The sequence below is a fragment of the Silurus aristotelis genome (genome assembly GCF_946808225.1).
Source record: "Silurus aristotelis genome assembly, chromosome: 2".
Lineage (NCBI taxonomy): Eukaryota > Metazoa > Chordata > Actinopteri > Siluriformes > Siluridae > Silurus > Silurus aristotelis.
The window spans coordinates 36221870-36247300 of record NC_139575.1 but is presented as its reverse complement, the minus strand read 5'-3'; the positions used below and the strand labels follow the sequence as shown (position 1 = coordinate 36247300).

Genomic DNA, 25431 nt, shown 5'->3' with positions numbered 1-25431 from the left:
TCCTGTTTGTACGACACTGATTTCTGGATGATTAATGGCACAAGCAGAAGGTATTTCTTTCTTCTTCAGGATCTTCCTCATGTAATCCAACATGAAGAAAGTATGTTCTTGAAGTGTATTATAGGATTCAGCTGAGATTTTATTGGACAATTCTAGTACGGTGTGACAAGTAATAATCTGTAGAATCACATCGCCATTACATCCCAATAGCATTGCACACCATAAACTTTGGCACATTTAGTTGAGTCTGAAATGAAATCGAAATGCCGAGGTCACAGCGATGTTCTCTGTTCTTAACTGGCTACATCTCTCCATTTTACTGCTCAAAACACATGGACTGCCTCTGTGTGAGATGATGAGGTTCATATGGCAATGATTTAGATTGTACTGAAGAACTGCATTTCCCGTCACACACACACACACACTCCCTGTCATTACACAATAAAGCATGAGCTATATTGTGAGCATATTCTTGGTCAAAAAGCACTAACGCAAACCACACTGGAATGCCATGTATTTCCAGTAGATTCATTTTGCATGATAATGGGGCGATTGTAATCGTTATAAAGGAGCAATACAGTAATAAAAACTGTACCATGGATCCTGCAGTGAAGTATATTAAATGTTTTTGACAATAAAAGTGTTTGGGTAATAACACACAAGCAATAAACTTCTCATGACTCAAACTAGTAAAGCGACAACCATTTGTTTAATAAATAAAAATCATTATATAAATATCATTGTGTATAATTCTAAATTCATAGCATATTCTAGTTAATCTTTATATATATATATATATATATATATATATATATATATATATATATATATATATATATATATATATATATATATATATTATACTATCTGTACTCTGTTGTACATTTTATACATATTTATATTAATAGATTGTGCCTTAAATACATTTTGGACATATAAAAAAACGTTATTTTCATTTATAGATCTTTGTATACATATACATTTTTACGATTATTTGCACAACAGCTTCTGCATGTTTTTACTGCCCATAGCCATAGAAGTAGTTATAGGTATTTACAAGCTAACGGACAGAATCTGCTATCTGTGACTTTTCTAGCTACAAACTAGCCAAAATGTATAGAGAACAGACAGATTACAGCTGCAACTGTAATGTATCTACAAGGTAAACTACAGGCTAATTGTGTTAGGAAAATAGCTATACTAAGGCTTAGCTACTGTTTTAGATAGAAGAAATTAGATATCTACAAGCTAATAAAAACAGTAGCAAGTAACTGAAGCACTATTGTGAGTAATTACTTGAGCTACAAGCCACTCGTGGTTAAAAACAAGCTAAGCTACAGCCGAAATTAGCCACAATAAACTACAAAGAAAAACAGCTATCTAAAGCTAACAGAAGTTCCTATATCTGTGACTTGTCAAGCTTTAGGCTACTCGTGATTTTAAAAAGCTAATCAGAAAAACATTCAAACTATCTATCTGATAGATATTTTTCTGAAAACGATAAAAACCATTTATCATAACCTGTCAAGTTATAAGCTACTTATGATGTAAACTAGCCAAATGATAACCAAGCTACTAGTGAGACTACTAGCTACAACTGACTAGTAAGAAGGAAAAGTTTAGCGAAACATCATTACTCAACCACTACTCTTGATTCAGTTCATTTCTGGAATTATCTAGTTAGCTAGCTTTGTCAGGGTAATTGGTCGAAAAAGCAGCTATTTACTGAAAACCATATGTATTTTTGAAAATGGCTGAGCTACTGCCATGCTAGTAATGCCTCTTCATTTAGCGCTCCAACATTGGATAACAGTAAATAAAGCAAAGAGATAAAAGGAAGAAAAAGAGACGAATTGGGCAAGATGATCAGAGAACAGAGAGAGTGTGTTGGCTCTGGTGGAAGGAGAAGTCTGAACACTTGCACTCGGGGGCCGTCATCTGGCTTTCGTCAGCTTCACTTTCTCAGAGATGGAATGCAAAATAACAGAGGTCTAATCTAGAGTGAGGGAATGAGAGACGGAGAGAAAGAAAGAGCAAGCACGGTGGCGGGGGAGGTGGGGGTGAAAGTGAATGGAAGATGGAGTGAGAGAATAAGAGTAGAAGAAAATATAAACTTCGCCTGGAGAGAAAGGTGACTGTGATCGGTAACAAGGCAGGCAAGGGTTGGTTTGGGAGTTAAGTGTAAACATACAGTACATATACATAACTTCAAGTATACATTCCAACACACACACACACTCATACCTGTAACCATATACACGTCTCTAATTTTCTGTAAACTGTATATAGCAAGGTGTTTCACAAGGTTCTATGTTCAGACCATTCTCATTTCGGCTTAAATGTGGCTTATCCTGAGCTAAAAAGAGTAACTTGTGAATCTTTTAACACTGCATACAATCTAAACAGTAAACTGTGGACAGATTTAATCCATCTGGAGCCTCCAGCATGTCCCTCAACCCGCTCACCTGGCTCCTCTCTGGGAAATGTGTTTTAGCCCAGCAACCCCCACCAGATCATCATGATCACGATCAGCAGTGAGCCACTGATGAGTTGTGCATGTTAAAACAAGCACAGTGCACATAAAAAAAGGCATCGCAGGATTGCATGTGTGTTTGTCAGAGCTCAAGCCAGAGAAAAAAAAAAGAGACAAAAAAGACATGGTGACCAATTGCGATGGAGTGAGATCAAGAAAAATGTGTACCAACCTGTTACCAAATACTATACACAGAGCAAGTGGCTGGCGTGCAGTTACTTTTGCCTAAATTGGAGTTGCCCTGGTGGCTTTGTTTGACTTCTCGGCCTGCTCTGTTTACCCGTGAGTACCTCGGCTACGTTCCTGTGAGAGAAATGAATGAATTAGAGAGATTAACCAGAGTACACAGAGCCACTTGGTGTGATTTATCACTGATTAAAACAGGGCCGCCATGCAACAGTTTTCACAAAACTATGTGTGCTGTTCTGTAATGAAGTAAACCATATACGTTCAGTGTTCCAAATATCCGTAATAAACCCATAGAAGCATCCTACCGTTTCGGAAACTTTCCAAATAATATCAGAGGTTACAATAGTAGCAGCATTTGATAGTTCCTCAACCTCAGCTACATCACTCGAGTTGGTAATTGCTCTCAATTCAAGATATTTGCCTTGGGAGTGTTTTTTTTTTTTTTATTTAGGATATTTTCCAACAAACTGAACTGACTGATATATAGAATTTTACCCTGATCAGGCAGGTATTAAGGAATTTTGTACCTTAGTACTTAGAATTTTTAATTGTGTTATTCGGTATCTGTATTCAGACCTGAAGTTCCCATAGCCTAGGTCAAAAGGCTTTTGTTTGTTCAGTTGTGTATTATATGTTTACCCTATCACTGTTTAGAATACTGTCACCTGTTTATTCTGAATAATACATTTGTAATCTGTTATATCCTTGATAAATAATAGGCATTATATACAGGAATGCAGGCCACGTAGACACGAGTACGATGGGTCAGAAAGAATCTGCAGGGAAATAAGGATGCATTGTTGAGGATTCAGCCTCTATGTGAGAATTACTCTGAATTGCTGAATGTTTTCGAATCCTGGAATGTTAGTGGTTAATAACGGATGAGTGACCTTTCACTGACCTCCAAAAAGAGTGTAAGATTACAGTGTAGAGTGTAGAGAGACAGAGAGGCAGCGAGTATTGCAGTGAAGACCGCTTTACAGGCACTTAATTATAGTTCAGGAATACTTTCACATCCAACAACCATAAACATACTTCGCCAAATCGTAACTTGTTTTCTGCTTTAAAAACTTTGACAAACGCTACTCCTTCCAAATCCCGAAACCCAAGGGGCCGTAAATTTTTTTGCAGATCAAACCAATTCGTTATGTGTTCTCATTGCATGCCTCAGGGCCTTAACAAATGTTTTGCCACATTCTCAACATGTTGTGCTTGTAAGTTAGGCTAACAAGAGACTGAACGGTTTACCTTTCACGACTATAAGCAATTGTATATCATCGTAATCTCGTTTGCAACACAGGAAGACCAAAAGGTGCTCTGGCACTGAGGAAACCTTGGAGCAGTGTGAAAAATGACACACTGTCGTCAGAGCATGTGTGGGGAAACAGACTTTCAACTTTTTTCTACACTAAAAAAAAAAAACAGAATATTTCTACATGAGAATGTATTTATATATACAGGACTAAGCTGATGTCTGTGGTCTTTTGCTGGATGATTTCGTCCCTCGTTCAAAAGTTTTCTATGGCTCACTGGTGAAAATGGAAATTATGTAAATAGTATGCTATGACCTTGACGGTATACAATCTCCACCACCATCAGCAAAACACCATCATTTGAAAGAATTGTGTATATTGCTCCAGTATAGGATGCGAAATCTTTTTTCCAGCAATAAAAGATTTTCTGTTATGTTTTTGTTTCTGCTAAATTAATGAACAAAGAAAATAAACAGAACTGAAGGAACTCTGTTTTTATAATTCTTCTGAAATTACAGAAAATACTATGTTCTTGCGTGCTTTTTTTATTTTAGGTTTCCAGCTGAGCTAAAGAGAAAAGGACTGGGCAAGAAGAAAAGAAAAATTTACTCTTGGAAAGTTTACAGGCATGGACTAGACAGCGAGACTATCAGGCCTGCGTACATTTGCAGGGCGCAGAGTTAATCGGCAGTTCTTCTAAACATTTGTGCATGTTCTGCAGGAACATCCAAACACCATATAATTTTCACAGCGTGGTTGATGGGGGGGTACTCGATTGGTACTGTCCAGCAGGAACCTCAGACATGGTTTGACTGACAGCAGTAAATCCCGCCTTGTCACCAGCATAAACCACAAACGCAGAGCTTTGACTCTGGCAAAGAAAATCCCACTTTGTCATGCAACAACAGTAAAAAGAGGTGGAAGAATCTGCATTTAAACACCACTATGGGAAGAATGATTAATTAGGTGACAAAGCGCAAACAGACTATACTATGTGTGTAAGTTAAATCAGTTTCTTGCTCTAGTTACCTCCCTAAAAATCACCACAAGAACACAAATACATTGACTAATACTCTAAAAATCTAAAGCTACATATGATGTTAACAAGTCATGAATAGTTATTAACCTATAATAAAATTTTTCTAATTAGAGATTATTGGTTTCAGTCACAAATTCCTTCTTGAACCAATTCTGGTTCAACACACCACAGTGATTCACTAAATCTCCCTGCACCAAGCGTCGCTATAAATATAATCTTTATTACAGCAGCCACTGACACGGTCTCTGCTCTTTAACCCTTACAACCGGCTATTTTTCAAACACAAGCACACACAGCCACTCTTTTCCATCCCAGACATCGATCTTACATGTTCCTGGTCTATATCCTTTTTGCTTTGTTAATATGATAACTCACCAACCCAATGATTAAGACGCTGCCTCTCTATATACAGCGCCTGTCAGAAGTACATCTAGTCTTTTATGGTATTCTTTACATGCAACAAATTTGGGAACACGCAAGAATTTGACAGTAAGTGACTGAAAGAAAGTTCTGTGGAGAGATAAGTTCAAGTTTAACATTTTTGGCTCTAACAGAAGAATTTATGTAAGCCAGAGAACAGGAGAGAAGATGTTAGCAGACTGCTTCACCCCCACAGTCAACATTGAGGTGAAAGCTTAATGGTTTGTGGTTGTTTTTGAGGAAGGAAAATTTAGGAATGAAAGGAATACAGAACCAACATGGCTACCATTCCGTATTTCAAGACCATGCAATAAAAAATCCTATTGAACTGCTCTAGGATGAACTGGATCACAAGGTCAGAAAGAAACATCCAACTAGTGAAGAACAAGTTTTAAAGAAATATGGCACAGTATTCCTGCTAAATGTTTGGAGAAACAAAAACAAACTGTCCACATGGCAGGAATGCATTCGTGCTAAGGGAGGATATTTTAATGATTATTTTGGATTTCACCCATTCTTTATGAGATATGTGGTTAATCTTTGTGTGTGTGTGTGTGTGTGTGTGTGTGTGTGTGTGTGTGTGTGTGTGTGTGTGTGTGTGTGTACAGTATATATACAGTGTGTATATATATATATATATATATATATATATATATATATATATATATATATATATATATATATACAGTATATATACTGTTAACTGAGTATCTTGAGCTTAAGTTATTAAGTTGTAAGTGTAAAGTTTTCTGCACATGTTTTTTTCACAGATTTCCTCCGTGTTCTCCGGTTTCATCCCAACCTTCCAAAAATAGGCTAATGTGTAAATCGAATTATCAAAATTTTCCCTCACATGTGTGTGCATTTATCTGCCGTGTGTTTATGCCACAGGGCATCTCATACATGATTTTTTTTTCAATCAATTTTTTTAGTGTTTAAGGCATCAGATTCAAAGGTTGTGAGTTAAAATTAAACCCACATCAAGCTGCCATTTCTGGGCCCCGGAGCAGGGTCATTAACCTTGTAGTATGAATGAGATAAATGTAAATCGCTCTATATAAGGGCATCTGCCAAGTGCCATGAATATACACCGACCAGGCATAACATTATGACATTATAACATTATGACGGGTGAAGTGAATAACACTGATTATCTCTTCATTATGGCACCTTTTAGTGGGTGTGAAATATTAGGCAACAAGTGTACATTTTGTCCTCAATGTTGATGTGTTAGAAGCAGAATAAAATGGGCGAGCGTAAGGATTTGAGCGAATTTGACCAGGGCCAAATTGTCAGGGCTTAATGACTGGATCAGAGCATCTCCAAAACCGTGTATGTTCATTTTAAATAAGTTTTTCTTCGCATGTGACTCAGAAGAACAAATCAAGTGATTTGTTCATTTTCTACTGGAAACGCATGAGCAAAGAATCTCAACAACCTCTGTAGGTTGTGTACAGGAAACGTAATTGAGTAGTTAATCTCATAATTAACTCAGTTTATGTGAAAAGACTCTAATGTTACTCATAGCACACCAGTCTATTAATAGAATGATATTAATGAGTCAAACACTGATTTCTATTAAAATCATCACAAGCACAAAGCCTTCTTTTCAACTACTTCAAAATCGCAGAAATAAGGCCATGGGTGTTGTGGCGGATTCGAGTCAGGAGTTTCTTTATTTATTTATTCCTCTCTAAATGTTCTTCTTGTTGTTAAACTGTATGTTGGTGATAAGTAGGTACACCAAGTGCCAATCAAAACGAGTTTAAACAGAGCGTGTGCTCGACCCTAATTGGTGGATTGCTGCGTGTTTGATTTGTTAAGTTTTTAAGGAACGACTGATTTCGCAAAATGTAGTTTATTAAAAAGTAAGATATTTGACATTGAAATTTTGTGAAGTTCAAGTAAAAGTCTTCCCAAATGGAAATATTTACATACAGAAACGAAAAAAATAAAGCTACCTAAATCTTCTTCTTCTTTCCAGCTACTTAAATACAGTTACGAATTACATTTACTTCCTTACTGTCCACCACTGGCCATTTAGTACATTACACAGGAAATATGAAGTAGTTCATCTCATGAGTTCTCTGGTCCAAGTCGATGGATCTTTTATCACGTGACTCCCATATACGCAACACAATGCAATAGATACGTTTTTTTTTTTTTTTGTTCAAATCTTGACATTATTGTTACAATAATTAAGGGAACCACATTTTTTCCTCATTTGCATTGTCATATTTTCATTATTGGAACTGTAGTCAAAGTTCGTATTGGGGAATCTGCTTATTGAAAATTTTACATTTTATATTATTTCTGAAACAAAGGAACGGAATGAGTGAACTCAAATGATTCGTTTTGATGAACGAGATTTAAAGAACCGACTCAGTGAAATGATCCGATCTACGCATCACTACCGGAAGCCAGAAGCCACGCCCACTTCGATACTATCGCGTGCATCCAATAAGGAATTGCACGCGGGGAAAAACAAAAGCCATGATTGGCCATAAGGCGCAGACTGTTTCAAGGCGCCTTGTGGTGACGCGCCGCGTGCTGAGAACGGTGGTGGAGGGGGGCTGGAAACCGTCAAGCCGCAGCGCGAGCGCACTGTGGAGAGTTCAGAGGATCGAGTCGAGCGAGGCGGCGGACGCGACCAACCAGTTTGTGAAAGAAAAGTTGACGCCGGCGCTGAAGAAGAAAGAAAAGAAAGTCGGGATTAAAAAAAAAATGAAAGCGTTTTCCTTCAAAGACTACAATGAAGTCGAGAAATAAGGTCACGGATACCTGAGTTTTGTGGAGGAAAAGAAAAAAAAAGCCAACTCCACGACCTGGATATTAAGTTTGGAGAATAACGTTCTGAGAGGGGGGGGTCGCTTCATTGGAGGATTTTCCTATTTTTTTGACTGAGATTTTCTGTTAAAAGTAAGTAAATCATTTTTTTTTATTATTATTTAATTGTTATTTTTATTTAGTTTTGTAAGTAAGGTTGTGTTTGGTGTACTGAGTAATTACTATTATACAAGATCGCATACTAGAACTCGATGGTTCAGTCCCAAATGGCTTCCCGTTGGACATGGAGTGCACTGCGTAGGGTGAAGGAGTCACGTTTATACCTACTACCTGGGGTTTTTTTGTTCTCATGATGTGTAATATATTTGTATGGATCATTTTTCCAGGATGGCGGTTTGGAGGCAGGTGGCGATCCGTGCGATCACAGGGTGTTTCCTGCTGTTCAGCTTGAGTTCTGGTCAGTACAACGGTGAGAAGGGGATCTCAGTGCCAGAGCACGGTTTCTGCCAGCCCATCTCCATCCCTCTGTGCACAGACATCCAGTACAACCAGACTATCATGCCTAACCTTTTGGGTCACACCAACCAAGAGGATGCTGGATTGGAAGTGCACCAGTTCTACCCGCTGGTTAAAGTGCAGTGCTCGCAGGATCTCAAGTTCTTCCTGTGCTCCATGTATGCGCCGGTGTGCACCGTGCTCGAGCAGGCCATCCCTCCGTGCCGGTCTCTGTGCGAGCGGGCGCGCCAAGGCTGCGAGGCGCTCATGAACAAGTTCGGGTTCCAGTGGCCCGAGCGGCTGCGGTGCGAGAACTTCCCAGTGCACGGTGCGGGAGAGATCTGCGTCGGACAGAACACGTCGGACGCCGGGAAGCCGACGTCCGATCCGACGCCAAACATGGAGGACAATTTCACGCCGCGCCCGATTGATCGATGGGGTCAACCTTTCTCGTGTCCTCTTCAGCTCAGCGTGCCTTCCTACCTCAATTATAAGTTCTTGGGAGCCAAAGATTGCGGGGCGCCCTGCGAACATTCGCAGCCGCACGGACTGATGTATTTTAAAGAGGAAGAAGTGAAATTTGGGCACCTTTGGGTCGGGATTTGGTCCATACTGTGCTGCCTGAGTACTCTCTTTACGGTCCTCACATACCTCGTAGACATGCGGCGCTTCCGTTATCCTGAGCGTCCGATTATCTTCCTGTCTGGTTGCTACTTCATGGTGGCTGTGGCCTACGTCACTGGGTTTCTTCTAGAGGACCAGGTGGTGTGCATTGGCAAGTTTGGGGACAATGGCTACAGAACTGTGGCACAGGGAACCAAAAAGGAGGGATGCACTATCCTGTTCATGATCCTCTACTTCTTTGGAATGGCCAGCTCCATCTGGTGGGTGATTCTGTCCCTGACCTGGTTCCTGTCAGCCGGGATGAAGTGGGGACACGAAGCCATCGAGGCCAACTCGCAGTACTTCCACTTGGCAGCATGGGCCGTTCCCGCTGTGAAAACCATCACGGTGCTGGCACTTGGCCAAGTCGATGGTGACATCCTCACGGGGGTTTGTTTTGTGGGCATCCACGATGTAGCAGCGCTGCGTGGCTTCGTCCTCGCTCCTCTATTTGTCTACCTCTTCATCGGGACGTCCTTTTTGTTGGCCGGATTCGTGTCTCTCTTCCGCATCCGCACCATCATGAAGCACGACGGCACCAAGACGGAGAAGCTGGAAAAGCTGATGGTGCGCATTGGCGTTTTCAGCGTGCTCTACACCGTCCCCGCCACCATCGTCATCGCGTGCTACTTCTACGAGCAGGCCTTCCGCGAGCAGTGGGAGAAAACGTGGCACATGCAGACGTGCAAACGCTTCGCCGTGCCGTGTCCGGCCGCTGACTTTGCGCCCATGTCCCCGGATTTCACTGTCTTCATGATCAAGTACCTCATGACCATGATCGTTGGGATCACGTCCGGATTCTGGATCTGGTCGGGGAAGACGCTGCAGTCGTGGCGCAGGTTCTACAAGCGGCTCGGAAGCGGTCAGGGCGAGACGACCGTGTGATTCCGTATAAACCTGCAAGCAAAACTGACAGACAGACAGACAGCCTACATGTCTCAGAACTGCAGCGTGGATTAAAAAATCAGACTTTTATGACAAGATGCCCGGAGGAGGATTTTGCTCTGATAATCCACACAAACACACACACACACCAAAAAGATCGCCTTGTTTCACTTAAATACTTGAACTTTTGGCCCTAAATGTCTACACTTTTTTTCCTTTTCTACAACTTTTGCATGATTTTAAAAGACTTATTTTTACATGTTCAAAAATGCCTTTTTTTTTTAAAGAAAATACAGTTTGGTACCTTGCAAAAAAAAAAAATGCTCAGTGTGACGTCGTTATGGCGAGAGAATCATCTTCCGCAGTGGCCAAAATGTAGTATTTTATAATCTTGTGCCTTGTAACGTTTTTGGACCCTATATGTTTTTCATTCAGTTTTTTTCAAGAATGTTTTTACGTGTTTAATGTCCTTTAGAACTAGATCCATTGGGTTCGTGCGGCTGTAAGACTTCATAGTGAAGGTTTCAGACGGACAGGCTCTGATGATGTGGCTGTGATCGGTGGGATTCAATGTAGAAGGTGGAATACTTTTTTTTTTCTTTTCTTTTAAAAATGTCCTATTACTGTTTAAAGACATTACCTGTATTTATTTAAAGTAATCTCATTTTTAAGACCATATTCTCCACTCAGCAGTTTCACTTAATAAAGTGAGTAGATTTTTAGAACAACTTCTCAATGTTTTTCTTTTTCTCTGGAAAATTTGCTTTGCTGTATGTATGTATAAATGGTTTTCTTTTAACTCGACTGCAACCTCATCAGTACAGATTCCATATTAGGAACATAGATGTGTGCAGATTAATATTTGGTTCAATATTGGATCTCCATTTCTATATAAAAAGAAATCCTTTTTCAGAGGACTCCAGACTCTGCTTTGTTTTTAAAATCTACATTTTATTATTGTACACTTTCTGTTTATGCATTTTCAATAATCTGGTAATGACTGATAAAGTAGCTTTAAAATCCTACCATGCTCACATCCCCTTTTAAGGGCCTCCTTACCCACCGCCTGAGTGGCGTGACAGGGTGCGCTGGAGGCCCACAGCCTCCGACAACTAGAGACCTATTTATGAGTTATTTAGGAAGAGTAAACGTTGCCCTTAAGAAGCAGGTCCAAGATAAAAGAGCTGAAACAATACGAGATCATGAAGAGCTGGTGTGAGGTCTGTCACGCCGCTTTTGTTGCGACAGGAAGAGCGGAGATGCGGCGAGGCACACGACCCCTCGACCTCCCGCGCATGCTGAAATGCAGTAGCTCAGCATTCCTCGGTTTAAGGTAAACGCTTAACCTTTTGTTTGGGTTTGTGTTGGGGGTTGTTGGGGTTACTGTATCCAGCGTGTCTCAGAGGGGGGTTGGGACTGGAGGCTTCAGGCTGAAACTTCCAGAACTAAGGTTTCAGATGCACCACATGCAGTGGAAATATACATTTATTTATACACACAATTTTATTTATATCATGGAGAACTGAAATGAGAAACATTACAGTGTGAGTGACATCACAACGTTATTTTCCACATGCAGATTTGTAGGTGGTTTTATTTATCGACATCCTCGCATGACTATTCATATCACGTCATTTGTGTTTAATTGAAGTTTGACGTACATGCATAAATTTGTCCCTGTTCATTTTTATCCCTAATGGTCACGGTGGTGAAGAAAATCTCCTTAAGACGGTATTAAATACATTGAGGGGAATCTGGTTTAAAACCCATCCTCATCAGGTCTGGCCATTCAGTTCAGGTAAGAAATATAGCTTCATAGGGTTTTTTTAATCATTATAATTTTTTTTAAGATCTATAGAAAAATTAGTAATTTGCCCATACCCTAGTGCTGTAGTATTGTTTATATTGAATACGTGTACTTTCACTCAAGTATTTATTTAACTGCACACTTTTGTGTGAAGGGAAAATAAAAACATCCTGGGCCTTGATTCATGTATTTAAATTTTACATGCTATGACTAATTATCAAAACATTTAACAAATGATTAGGTCGTTGTTTTATTCTTGTTCTTCTGAATGACCTTTTCTGCGTCTGTGTTCATTTTAATGATGTTAATTGAAGTTAATTGTTGCACACATACCAAAGAAAATGACACCAAAAAAAAGAAATCCTAATTTGAAATCCAATCATATGGGTGTGACCTTGCAGATATAGGATCCTGAAAATGCCGGCCGCATGCTTCTTGTCACACTTCGGAAATCGTCTTTTGAACTTTAATTTACCGTGTGACGGATCAGCGGATACCCGTTTTGTAAACACATTTTAGTCATTTAATCTCAAAAATCAAAGAACCGTGCCGCCTGTTTTCGGCGCGGTGCAGACGGAAGCATGTTAACAATAGTGGCACGTGGATTTCTAATGCTGAGTATGTCGAGCATGTGCATCATCAAGTTCCATGTGCTAGTCATGTGGTGAGCAAAAAAGCAATTCTGGCCATCGCTGATGCAATACAGTCTGATGAAACTAGGATAAAACAATATCGGCTTCACGCTGGACGTAACGTGAGCAGTAAATAAAGGACTATTTATTTGCTAAAATGTTGGCAGTGTGTCAAGTTTTGCTAAAACTTACTTACTTTACTTACAGAGAAAGTAGATGTGATTACAAACCATGTTTTGTTAACAAACTCGTCCTATTATTTGTCTTAGAGTTACTGATTTACAGCTTTACAAAGCTTTAGCAGAGAACTGACACTGGAGACTCCTTCCATGAATATTCCTCATTGTGAATTAGACTCCAAAACCGTACGACTTCTTTCTGAAAATAAGTCGATGACCATAAATGAAAAGGAAGTTGCCAAGTTAAAGCTAGAAAGAAAGAAATCACCGTTTAAAACCCAAAGGAAACGTACACACCTATTAAACTAAATAAACCGGTTGATTTTAAATGATTTGGGGAAAAGATTTTTGAAAATTGGTGAACTTGTTAAGTATCTTGGTATGAATTCCTTGGGTTCGGGGATTATAGTGAGCCGGAATTGCATTCTGGCAACATCGGCAGCAATGAAAGTTGTTTTTGTACATTTTCAGGAACAATAAGAAAATACTACGAGACGGTCACATTTAGTTTTTAACCGACCGAGTTGATTTTACATGTTCGTCTTGTGATACACGTGATGAAGTACCTAAATAGCTAGAAATGTACCATTTTCATGACATTTATTGTATGCTCTATATTCTTTTTTTGGGACTAATTCAATAAAAAGAATGAGCTGATCTGAGGTGACGTTAGACATAACTTGTCCCGTGATAAGAAGGAAATTGTGCGTCGTTTTATCTCTCGTCCGTTTCTGATGATGCGTCAACGCCTATTCCCGTCTCCAAGAAAGAAAACTCATCATATGGAAACTTCCCAAGACTCATCCAATGCAGATGTTTTATAAAGTGTTGAAGAAAGTCTACAGGAGGCCAGACCTCAGAAGAGCTTTCTGCAATTGAAACTTGCTCTGTAAGCTCTTTTGTAATAAATATTTCGAGACGAGCACTGCTTCAGTCAAATCTTTTTCTTTTCCCACATAAGGACAGTTAGTATCGTTTGCATGAAAACTTGATGGGGGGCTGGATATGTGATTCGGAGGAGCCGGGCCAAAGTGAAATCTGAAACACACACAGATATGTGCTAGATGTGTAAATAAAGCAGCAAATGAACACAAGTATTTGGCTTCCAAGTTTTCCTAATGGATTTTTGTCACATTTGCTTGCATGTGTTCATTTAACCCCAGTGTAAGTCAACCTTCAAATTCTATTTCAAACAGTTGTACATAATAAAACAAATCAAATAACCCATATTTCATGTACGGGGTGGTATCGAAAGGTTTCGAGATTAATGGTGATATCTGGTGCTATTCTGACTACGTCTGTGATTTGATCGTGGACAGCTAATCAGAACAGAGAGTGAACGTGAAATTCTGCGTGAAACAGCAAATCTGCCACGGAGTCGTTTGACATGTCAAAATCATCCGGCAACTTGTGCATGATGATCGTCGGAGAACAATCCACACGATTTCACTTCTGCACCCACCCTACTCCTGTAGACTTCGGCATCTTCCCGAAGATGAGGCTGAAATGTCGCTGTTTTGATTCCATTACAGAGATCGCAGAAGGTTCTTCACACGCTTTAGAAAGAAGACTTACAGGACTATTGGAGATTGTGTTTGTGATGAACTGAATGAAAACCAAGAACATCAATCGGTCAACTGGTAGCTCTGTGATTCACATGTTGGACCTCTGAACATTAGGTTGTGAGTCCAAATCAGTGCACCACCACCAGTCTGCTTCTGTTGAGCCCCTGAGCTCGGCTCTTAAAACTGATCATTGTAAGAGCACGCCAGTAGAGTCAGCGCTAAAAGCTAGCTGATTTATGTAGCTCCGATTAGAGTAACAACGGGAACTTCATGTGAAGTTACTTATAATCCATCAAGTCGTGTGATTCTAAAAAAAAATCCCTATTCTGATGCAGCACTGGTTGTTGTTATGTTTTAGACCAGTGGTCCCCAACCCCTGGTCCGTGGACCGGCACCGGTCCGTGGGTCAGTTGGTACCGGGCCGCACAGAAAGAATTCATAACTTATATTCTTTTTATTTATTATCTGATTCTGAACAATGTTTTATTTTGGAAAATTACCGGATTCCCTCCACCACATCTGTCTATGACTCACTCTTGATGCATGTCATGATGCCTCGGTCACATGACTTACCTCCATCCACTACCTTCTTAAAGGGGCTGCTCCGGCCGCTAACACATAATACAGTACCGCTAAATTGAAACCCCCAAGTGAGCAAGATGAACAAACAACAACACAGTGGATTCACGTTTATTATTATACTTAGAAAATACCAGTTTTTATGCCGGTCATATCATTTTATTTTGTTGTATTTATCCACCAAACCTTAAAGGCCAGTCCGTGAAAATATTCTCTGACATTAATCCGGTTCCGTGGCGCAAAAAAGGTTGGGGACCGCTGATCTAGACCACACTGAATCGTAAACAATTTGCCCAAACAAAACACAAATGGTGTATCACAGGTACAGTTGTCTTAAACATAAACGTGTAACTCCAGTCCTGCACACACACACACACACACACACACACACACAGCTCTGATGAAATTTAAGTCTGAGAAGTGGCTTTGACAAAACCCAAACCTTTGGTGTGCATCCATTTACTCCAGGTCTTGTTTGTTTACAATCCACATCCATCTTCCTGCAGACACGTCCCCATGGCGTAACGATGACAATGGTCTGCTCTGTGCGCTTTTATGTTGTACAGGTGCCACTTTCTCAGCCTTGCTGAGAAAAAAACGATGGGTCAGATCTCAGGTAACCAGAACCCCCTTCTCTAGGATGTTCCCTCTCTCTCTGTCCCACGAGATACAGTTGCCCGAATCGGATCGATATCCAGTGTGGACAACGCCTTCGCTTTTGTCAAACATTGTTCCTGAGATGTTTACCCAATGTAGGAGCGTTGTCCCAGCAGATGGCCCTGATGGTATGACCAGATATCTGCTTTCGTGTTGAGAGAGTTAGAACCAGAGCATTGTACCCGGTGCCAGAGATACATTCTTTGCCTGAAATACAATATTTCCTGGAAGATGGCGGCTGCACACGGGGTAAATAATGTTCAGAAGTGCAAATGTTAAGGGGGGGAAAAAACATTTAGAAGCATGCTGGGAAATTTTGGGGAAATAGCCAGCGATGGGGTGCTGTGACGAGTTAGTGTAACACCCTGAAGGAGATTTTGTCCAATAATGGCACATTGTTTTAATGTTTTATTCCCTTATTAACACATTTCTCAATAAATAGAGCATTTTTTGTTTGAAGACCAGCAGCATACGTTTTTCCCCACGTTTTTGTAAAAAGAGCTGACACCGGAGACTCCTTCCATAAATGTTCAAGAAACGCGAGTTGATGCAGCCGAAACCATTGGAACGTTTGAATCAAAGCTCGATAGACTACTATTGAAAACGAATCAAAAACTAATAACCAATCACAACAGAGAGCTCGACCTAACCACTATCGTTCACTCGGTATCATGAAGATCCAAATGGACCAGGGGACATTTAGCAGGAAATTTTTTTTTCTTCCTGGTTTTTTTTTGTTTTGTTTTGTTTTTGCTTTTGTTTCTTCACCTGTTTTGCTTGTCCACAGGAAGATGAAGCTGATTAAAGAACCTGAGGACACTTCGTTCCTGCCTCACTGTACTCGTTTCACATATACACAAAGAAAATGTAGTTGGACACAGACGTGAGCTCATAGGTATTCTACACCCATCCCCCCCTTTTACCCTCACACACACACACCCTTCCCCCATTCCCCCATTCCTCTCTGGCCCTCATCTGGTAGTGTTCAGGCCTGGTGTGCTGCTGAGAAACTCGATCTTCCCTCTGGGTTTCAGCTATAGCTGAGCCTCACAGCCGAGGGCCTCGCTTGCACGTATAACTAACACTACACACACACACAAAACGCTCTAGACTCCTTTTTTTTCACCATCTACACCATGTTACACAAAACAAACACTCTACACCGTGAGCGCAAGATGGTTCCCGTTAAAGCTGAGAGGAAAACTGCGCTTGTTAGGAGAGTAAATCGAACAGCAGAACGTAATTTCAGCCGAGGAAATGCAGATCCTGAGATCCTGAGCGTACGAGAGCCCCAGGCAGGCCTTGTGTTTTCACTTCCTCTCACTCCCATGTTTCTCCTCTCACTCTCTCGCTCCAGTTTTCATGCCCTTATTTTTCTCTTCTCTAAAACTTAATGCTTAAAGATTGGATTTTTTTTTATTTGTTATATAAATGAATGTGTAACTCTAAACCGTGATTGAGTCCACGCGGTTTTACGTTGACCAAAAAAGGATTAACGGAAAAAGTTCAGAGCGACTCGTGTGCATGTTTTTGAGAATAATCTCAAAACACAGATTACAAAATAGCAATTTTGCCTCCTGTTGCTTTTCACTATATCTATATTTATACACTATATTGGCAAAGGTTTGCGGACACCTGCTCATAAGTATTTGTGCTTTTTGAGCATCACATTCCACAATTAGTCCCAATTTGCTCTTATAATTCCCTCCACTCTCTGGGAAAATGTTCCAGTAGATTTTGGAGTGTGCTTGTGAACGTTTGTGTTCATCAGCCACAAGGATGTTAGGAAAATCAGCATGATGTAGGTGAGGTCAGGAGGCCTTGGGTGCAGTCAGTGTTCGCCTCAAAGGTGTTGAGAAAAGAGCTCTATAGCAGGCCACGCCTATTTCCACTTTACTAGTTGAAGATGACCTTGAGATCCAGTTAATCTCGGAGCAGTTCAATAGGATTGAGGTGTGGTGACTGAACAGGCCATTCCATGATACGTAAAACTGCAGAAGATTTTTTGCTTTCTAAATAACGTTTGCAGAGCTTGGAGGTATTTGATGCTTCCGCTCATCGTCTTGTTGTATGGTGAAGTCTGTTCCATTGAGCCGCAGTCCAGAGTGAATTGGTATGTTGAAGTATGAAATGGAAGCCATGTTGGTTACTTTCACCTTGAATAAGTCTCCAAAGTTTCCTGTTCTAAAACAACCCCAATCTATTCAGCTATTTCCAGCGACATTTTGCCCGTGTGTTACTTTTACGCTGAACACAACAACCCTGTTATTATTTCATCCAGATTCAGTGTTGAGAAATGATTATTCAAATCCAGTCATTTGTACAATAGTTCCTATGGTTAAACCACAAGATCATCAGGAGGGAATCAAGATAATTAATTAATACAAAATACACTTATTATCAGAGGTAAAAAAAAGACAAAGACCTTGGACTGACTGATTCTCTCTGGCCGAGACCTTGAGCATGTGGAAGGTTTGATGTTGAACAGGGTTTATAGAGGGTCTGTCATTGGAAATCATGGCGGGGAAGATTTACAGACTATTTTCACTACTGTTCTGGGATACTTCAGATAGAGAGAAACAGAAAAATACGACTGACTGACTCATCCTGCCTGAGATTCCTCACCTACATGTAAATACATCAAATACATTTGTTTGATTTGTTTACAATATTCAGATTATCCTGCACACCCAAGATCTGTTGAAATGAATCGAGTCCATTTCAGATGCATCTAGTGGAAACGAGGTTCATTTCTAAAAGGAAAATGACTTGTAAAAAGTAGATAAATACTATTATTATGAAGAATAATGATTTCAATTATGTATGACTTGTACAGACCTGGCAACCCTGTCAAGTCTTTTGGTAAAAGTTTCTTTTCGGCTTCTCCCGTTAGGGGTCGCCACAGCGGATCCTCCGCACGTTTGATTTGGCACATGTTTTACGCTGGATGCCCTTCCTAACGCAACCCTCCCCAATTTATCCGGGCTTGGGACAGTCTTTTGGTAAGGGATATTAATTTATCTGAATGCGCTATTGTCGCCACCTAGCGTCTAAATGTTATACTCTTTGTATTTTTTCTACACAACATGGGAAAAATTATTGGGACACCTGACTTTGCCAGTCATAAGTGGATCTTCTTCAAACTTTTACACAAAGTTGAAGACAAAATTCTACAGGATGCCCCTGGAAAAAGAAGCATTAAATTTCCCCTTCACTTTGGAGACCAAACCTGTTCCAGCATGACAATGCCCCTGCATACTTTTGTCTGAATATGTAGTTTATCTGAGCAAAGATCATAAACAAGTATATGATTTTTGTGACATTTTATTTAAAAAAAAAACAAAAAACAAAAAAAACAGGAGACAGAGCAAAATAATATTTTTGTCCACAAACCATCTGGACCAAGTCCTCTCAAGTTGAATAAAAATGACAGCCTAAGAAACGGACGAAGTGCAGCGACATCTTTGACATAATGTGCGTGTGAAATCGGTGGAATTTACGTGATTAGAAAGTCGCCCCTGAGTGTGGATTGGTTTTTAGATCATCAGAAAACAGGGCCTTATTGCGTTCCTTTTTTTAAACAGAGGAGCGGATGTCTGATCAGGGAGACAAGGGGGAAAAAACCAAAACAAAACATGCATCAGACATACAGTTACAAAGACAAGATGTCGCTCCCTCGAGCCGTACAGGGGAAAAGACAGCGTACGTTTTATCCTCCAATGTTAATTAGATACCGGAAGGACAATCACGTATGCATTGACAACGTGTCTCTCCTGTGGAAATAAGGAACCATAATGATGCGAATAAAGTCATCATGGGGATTTGCTGAGGGTTGGTGGGACACACTACTTCAGACTGTAATCATCCAAAGTATTGCTTTGATCCAGATGGTTTTCTTCCTCTAATTTTTCTCCCATTTCCCTCTGAGAGAAGCACAAAAGGAAAGAGAAAGAAATAAACATCATACATACAAAATTATGAGTTAAAAAGAAAAGGAGATGAAGTGAAGGTCTATTCGTTCCAGTAGCCGCCGGTCTGTTCCTGATACACCTCGATCACGTCCTCGTCCTCCATCCCCAACTGCACAGACACGACATAACCAAAACAAAACATAATGAGAGCCACATCATTCACCCTTTCTTTAATAAGGAGTCGGGTCAGTCTGTAACAGAAAATTACATGGGGCAGAGTGACTACTAGTATTATTATGGAGATTTTACTCTGATGTGATTATTATGCCTCCTAATGCTAAATTTGTTTCTTTTGTTCTGTATTGTACTGTACAAAGAGATATATAGCCTATTAAAAGAGCATTTTTACTATCAGAACTTTTTTGAGTGCTAAATCATGAAAATGTGGTAAAAGGGAATAAATGATATTAATTATTCAATATAACTATATAATTAATCAATTGTAAATACATATATCGCGCGCAGTCTTACGTCTAAAAACAAACAGAACGCAGCGTCAGAGATTCGCCACTAGAGGCCGCTCTTGTAACGACAGCGGACCGGAAGTCAAAACTATCGGTATTAATTAAGAGCATTTTAAGTCTGAAAGACTTTTGAGTAAAACATATATTTAAAATGTCATTTTAAAAATATGTCCTTGTTCCAAATATGGAGACGGGTCGTAGTTTGGGGACCCCTGGTGTAATGTGCTCCAAAGCAAGTCTGCAGTGTTCATCCTGCTCCCAAGATCATCTGCATGAGGTTATGGTCCACTTCCTGGTGAACTCAGTGAGAAAGTGATTTAATTCTAAACTGGAACTACACTATATGGACAAATGTACAAGGAGAACCAAACCTGTTCCAGCTTGACAAAGCCAGCTCCATGAAGATCCACTTTACATGGGTTGGATTTGGTGGAAGGTCTACTGCAATTGAGCTCTGACCCTATTAAACACCTTTGGGATGAATGTGAACGCTTACTGCACACCAGGTCTTATCACCTCACCCACATCAGTACCTGACTCAACTATCACTCTAGTGGCTGAAATTTATCTTCACAAGCTCACTCTAAAACCTAGTGGAACACCTTCTCAGAAGAATGAAGGTTATTGTAACAAGAGATGGGGATAACAAGTGGAACAAGATGTTGTTTACAAACTTTTGCTCACGTAATGTTAATGATCTTTGTAAGTATGTGAGTTGAAAACGTTTTTTTTCTCCAAATTCAGTTTTAAAGTTTCGATGATGAAGCTCCGCCCATATGATCTACGATGACCTGTAGAGTTCACTATCAAATGCTGAAATCTGTTTAATGAATGTTCTTAGACTCTGAGTTGCAGATTCATGAAATCCTATGAAGTGCGGATTTTGGAGCTGCTCTGTTCGCATGCCTTCTGCCTCGTTTGAATAGAAGCGACTGTCAAAGGAGGAAATGCAAATGAATATGTCGATAAGGTAAAGATGGAAAGGAGGGGAAAAAAAACAAAACAAACCTCTTTGGGAGTCTGGTTATCTGCGATTCTCTGGCCTTCGAAGAGAAACCGTAGAGAGTTCATGGGGACACCCTGCGGAACAATCCAGCATCGGTGTCACTATCATTACACACCCTAAATTATGTGTATATATTCACATAAAGATATGATGTGTGGTGCTGAGATTTGAACCCATGACCTTCCGATCAGATGTCCACTGAGCTCCCACTTTCCACAATCCTTGTTAAAATAACCATGTAGTAATATTGTAAATTACCACATAATTTAATAATAAGATTATTTAAAAAATAACAGTATATGTCAAAAGTACAACAAATAATATCTAAATGTTTATTTTAATTTAATTAAAAAACCCTCCCTTAGCATGATTAAGAGCTTGACACGCTCTCGGCATCTGGACAGATGTTCTTCACTAGAATTGCATCCCAGAGCAGTTCAATAGGATTTATGTGCGGCGACTGAGCAGGTCATTCCATGATGGAGAACACTCCAGACGACTGTCTGTCGTAATTGCATGGTGTTGAAGTATGAAATGGTTGCCATGTTGGTTCAAGATTCTATTTATCGTTCCAGAATGAATCTTCAACATTTCCTGCTCCAAAACAACCCCAAACCATTAAGCTGATCTTCTCTTGTGTTCTCAGTTGTACACAAGTTCTTCTGGTGCAGGCAAAAATGTCCCATTTGGATTCCACAGAACTTTCTTCCAGTCATTCACTGTCCAATTATTGTGCATTTCTCACTTTTAACGAGGTTATTGCATATTAATAAAATAAACAGACAGAAACTGTGTGTCATTTGTATGCTGAATTCTGCTGATATACTGGATATCAGTGCAAATATCTTTTTTGTTAAATCTTGAATGTTCCATTATTATTATTATAATTATTATTATTATTATTATATGAACAACATTCACACCTCCATTTAAATACCTGACTATCTGCCAAGTTAAACAGAAAGCACTGGGTGTAATCAGTCTAAACAAGCCGGCGCGTCCGTGTTGACGCGACGTCACGGCTGTTCGTGTGAGTCTCGAAAACTCCGGCGGCCATTAATCACTAAATGCAAGCTTTCATGTAATTATGCGTGCCTTTCCTTTATGATGCGTCACCTGTCTCTGACTGTACGACTCCTTAAGCTTCTTTAAATGTGTCGTCATTTTCACCTTGAAGTGAATTTCACTGTTGTCCTGGAACGAATAAACAAACAAACACAGGAGAAGAAAAGTGAGCAGCAGTTCCCAGAGTTCATAAGTACGATGTGGTTTCAAAAAGTTTCGAGACTAGTTTTGTAACACGCCAACAGATGGCAGCACAAGGCTGCACGCACAGTCACAGGGAGCACCGACCTTCATAAGTCAGTGTGCCAAAAGAAATTTGTGTAACAGGTGCTTTTCCAAAAAACGTGCGCGCTCTGTCACCTTACACGTGACTTTCTCGTCGGAAACAGAGATCCAACGCTTATCGCAGAAGAAACCTGACACGCTTCAATAAGAAGACTTCCAGGACCCATTCCAGAAGTGGCAGGAACCCTGGGGGTGCTGTATTGCTGTGCAAGGGGGCTATTTTGAATGTGATGGTTTTGTAAACATAGATAAATGAAGTACGTTCTTGTAAACGAGAACCAGTCGAAACTTTTTGATACCACCTCTTATATAATAGGTAAGGTCATGCGTAGACATCCAGAGTTTCCGCTAACCTGTCTTTTCTTACCTGGCCAATTACTTTGAGTTTAATGTACTCTCCATCCTTCTTCTCTGCTCCATCACTGGACGGTTTTGTCTCCTGTATCCATCAGAAACACACAGACAATGAAAATTACACTGGTGAAATTGTGTGCATCTTTAACCGTGTGTTTGTTAAGCATCTCATTTAAGAGTTATTCCCTTCTTCATTGTTAACATAAGCTCCATTCATTTTCACTGACGAGCTCGGTTTCAGTGTCCGGCGTCGCCGGTAAAAAGGAAGAGAAACAAGAGATAAAATTGGTCTTTGAAACACCAAAAAAATAGAGGTTTGGTCATGTGGTCATGGTGAGGGATGTGGGGTATATGGTAGAAGAATGCTGAAAATGAAGGAAAAGAGGAAGGCCAAAGAGGAGGTTTTTGGATGTGGTGAGGGAAGACATACAGAGGTTTGGTATGAAGACAGATGTAGAGGTGATCTGAATAATGAATGAATAAATACCAGTGTGATATGGAGATGGATGATCCACTGTGAAACCCCCTAACAGGATCAGCTCAAAAACGATAATATTCTCTATAGTGTTTGAGGAGATGTTAGGGGTCGAAGTTCAGGACTCTCAACCGGTGTCCTCACGGAGTCAGCTTCGTGCAGCGAAACAGTCATGCTGGAACAGTTTGGATTGCTTCGTTCCAGGTAAGGGAAAGTGTAGTTCAGAGATATTGTGTACACTTGTGGGTTTTAGACTTTGCAGAAACAAACAGAGGAGAAGAACCACATCTGGTGGTGATGATCAAGTGTCTATGTACACAGGTGTCACGTGAAGTCTTTATGGATTCTGTTATGTTCCTCTGTGTTACTTCCTTTAGTTAAGAAGTAAACAGTCACACAAGTCAGGCAAAAGTTTTACTCTGATTACTGCCAACATCATGTTCCTGCTAATCACCTCGGCTAATTCGGCCAACTGCACGACAGCGTTTGCTAACCTAGCATGAAACTTAGCATTATAGCATTCACGCTCTTTTTCTTACACAATTTGATTCAATGTATTCTTTACATTGGATCTACTGGATTCAACCCCGAAACTAGAGGACATGGGTGGACCAAAAACACGTGTTTATTTCAGGTCCACATTGGCAACACAACCGACTGGCTGTTGTTTTCCCATCGCTTTTGCGACAAGTCCCGCCTTCATGCAACACGATTGGTCAGTCGTTGCCGGGCTTATGCGTTGATTGGCTAGTCCACAAGTCTGTCAAGAACTAACCCTTTGCGCTCGTCCCTATGCGTCAACCTGGTCGCCATATTGGTAAGGGTGAGACAGACTGGGAAGACAATGCAAGTCTATGATGTTTAATCAAATCGAATTCGGTTTAATCAAATCAAACTCAAGTTTTGACTAGTTTGACTTTGAGGTTTATGATGTAATACAGGGAATGTATAATTTTAATATATCCAGGTAATATAAATAGGTACATGTTCCAAACTTATAAATGCATATGTCGATTTAGGATTATTCGTTAAGTGAATGCGTTTCGTCTGGAGAAACGCTGCCTTTGTGTGGACAGACAGACTATTAAAATCTATACCAAAAAAAATCTTTTTTTTTTTTACAAATAAAACTAAATCTTTAAGAAAAAAAATATATATATATTTTGACCTTCCTAACATGGCGGCGCCGTTGACGCGTTTGTCAGAAACATGGCCGAGCTATTGACCAATCCCAGAGCGGGACGCTGAAACCTAATGGCTAATCATTGAGCAGAATGCTGATCATTAGCCAATCAGAGCGCAGGGGGCGGGCTTTCCACCTGAATATTGGTGTGAAGAAATAACCAACAGCTTTACGCTAGCTAAACCAGCTAGCTACCTTACACAACCACTTTCCCCTTCGTTTATAATAAAACCAAACTTCATAAAACATTGTAATATAATATAAAATAATAGGAAACACACCCCTATCCCGACGGTTCTGCCTAGTCAGGTCGAATCAGGCAGCTAGCAGTAAGAGAGCTATGCTAAACACATGCCCTGTTAGCTCAGTTAGATCAGGTCTCATGGTTCTTCAGTAAGAATCCAGGAAACACTCACCGTGTCTGACATGATATTCCACAACGTGCAGCTCTTTTTAGGGTGTCACTGTACTGATCGATGAAGTGTGTGTAATGTCGAAGTAACACACACACACACTCACACACACACTCTCACACACACACACTGAGCACTAAGATGACTGGAGTGAGAGGAGGGACATCACACCAGCTCATAGCACTCCTGTGGGACACAGTCGGTGTTTTCCGCCGGAATCCAACGCACACACAAGTGACCAAAACCCATACAATTACTTATATATTTGCAAAAAAAAATTAAATTTTGTATCTTTTTTGAACATGGTTTTCTTATTGTACGTGTGTTGTTCTGTGGTTTAGGTGATAAATAAACTCACCCTGAACTGAAGTGTAATAAATTCACATTTTTATCTGATGGCATTTCAGTGTAAAATGAACAGATTACTCTATCACTCTGCTTGGTCTCATTTATCAACCTCACAATGAGGGGAAATGTAGTAAAATAAAAAAATTAGTAAAAAAAATTAATGAATTGAATAACATTATATGGA

At 40.1% G+C, this 25431-nt stretch overlaps 2 protein-coding genes and 2 long non-coding RNA genes across 4 annotated transcripts; 3 read left to right on the top strand and 1 right to left on the bottom strand.

Moving 5' to 3' along the window:
• Positions 1-8041: 8041 nt before the first annotated feature.
• On the top strand, positions 8042-10992 carry fzd7b (frizzled class receptor 7b). Its single transcript, XM_083523922.1, has 2 exons — positions 8042-8353; positions 8608-10992. Exon 2 carries the CDS (start codon positions 8609-8611, stop codon positions 10262-10264), a length of 1656 nt encoding a protein of 551 aa, XP_083380048.1. The 5' UTR covers positions 8042-8353; position 8608; the 3' UTR covers positions 10265-10992.
• Positions 10993-11948: 956 nt separating this feature from the next.
• LOC310716668 lies at positions 11949-13804 on the top strand. The gene is made up of 2 exons (XR_014530651.1): positions 11949-12062; positions 12473-13804. It is a non-coding gene; the product is annotated as an uncharacterized lncRNA (long non-coding RNA).
• Positions 13805-14828: 1024 nt separating this feature from the next.
• Positions 14829-19317, top strand: LOC310718667. The gene is made up of 2 exons (XR_014531210.1): positions 14829-18537; positions 18679-19317. It is a non-coding gene; the product is annotated as an uncharacterized lncRNA (long non-coding RNA).
• sumo1 (small ubiquitin like modifier 1) lies at positions 18992-25110 on the bottom strand. The gene is made up of 5 exons (XM_083527577.1): positions 24903-25110; positions 22842-22913; positions 22241-22318; positions 21127-21198; positions 18992-19763 (listed from the first exon to the last, which is right to left on the bottom strand). Exons 1-5 carry the CDS (start codon positions 24912-24914, stop codon positions 19695-19697), a joined length of 303 nt encoding a protein of 100 aa, XP_083383703.1. The 5' UTR covers positions 24915-25110; the 3' UTR covers positions 18992-19694.
• Positions 25111-25431: the final 321 nt, after the last annotated feature.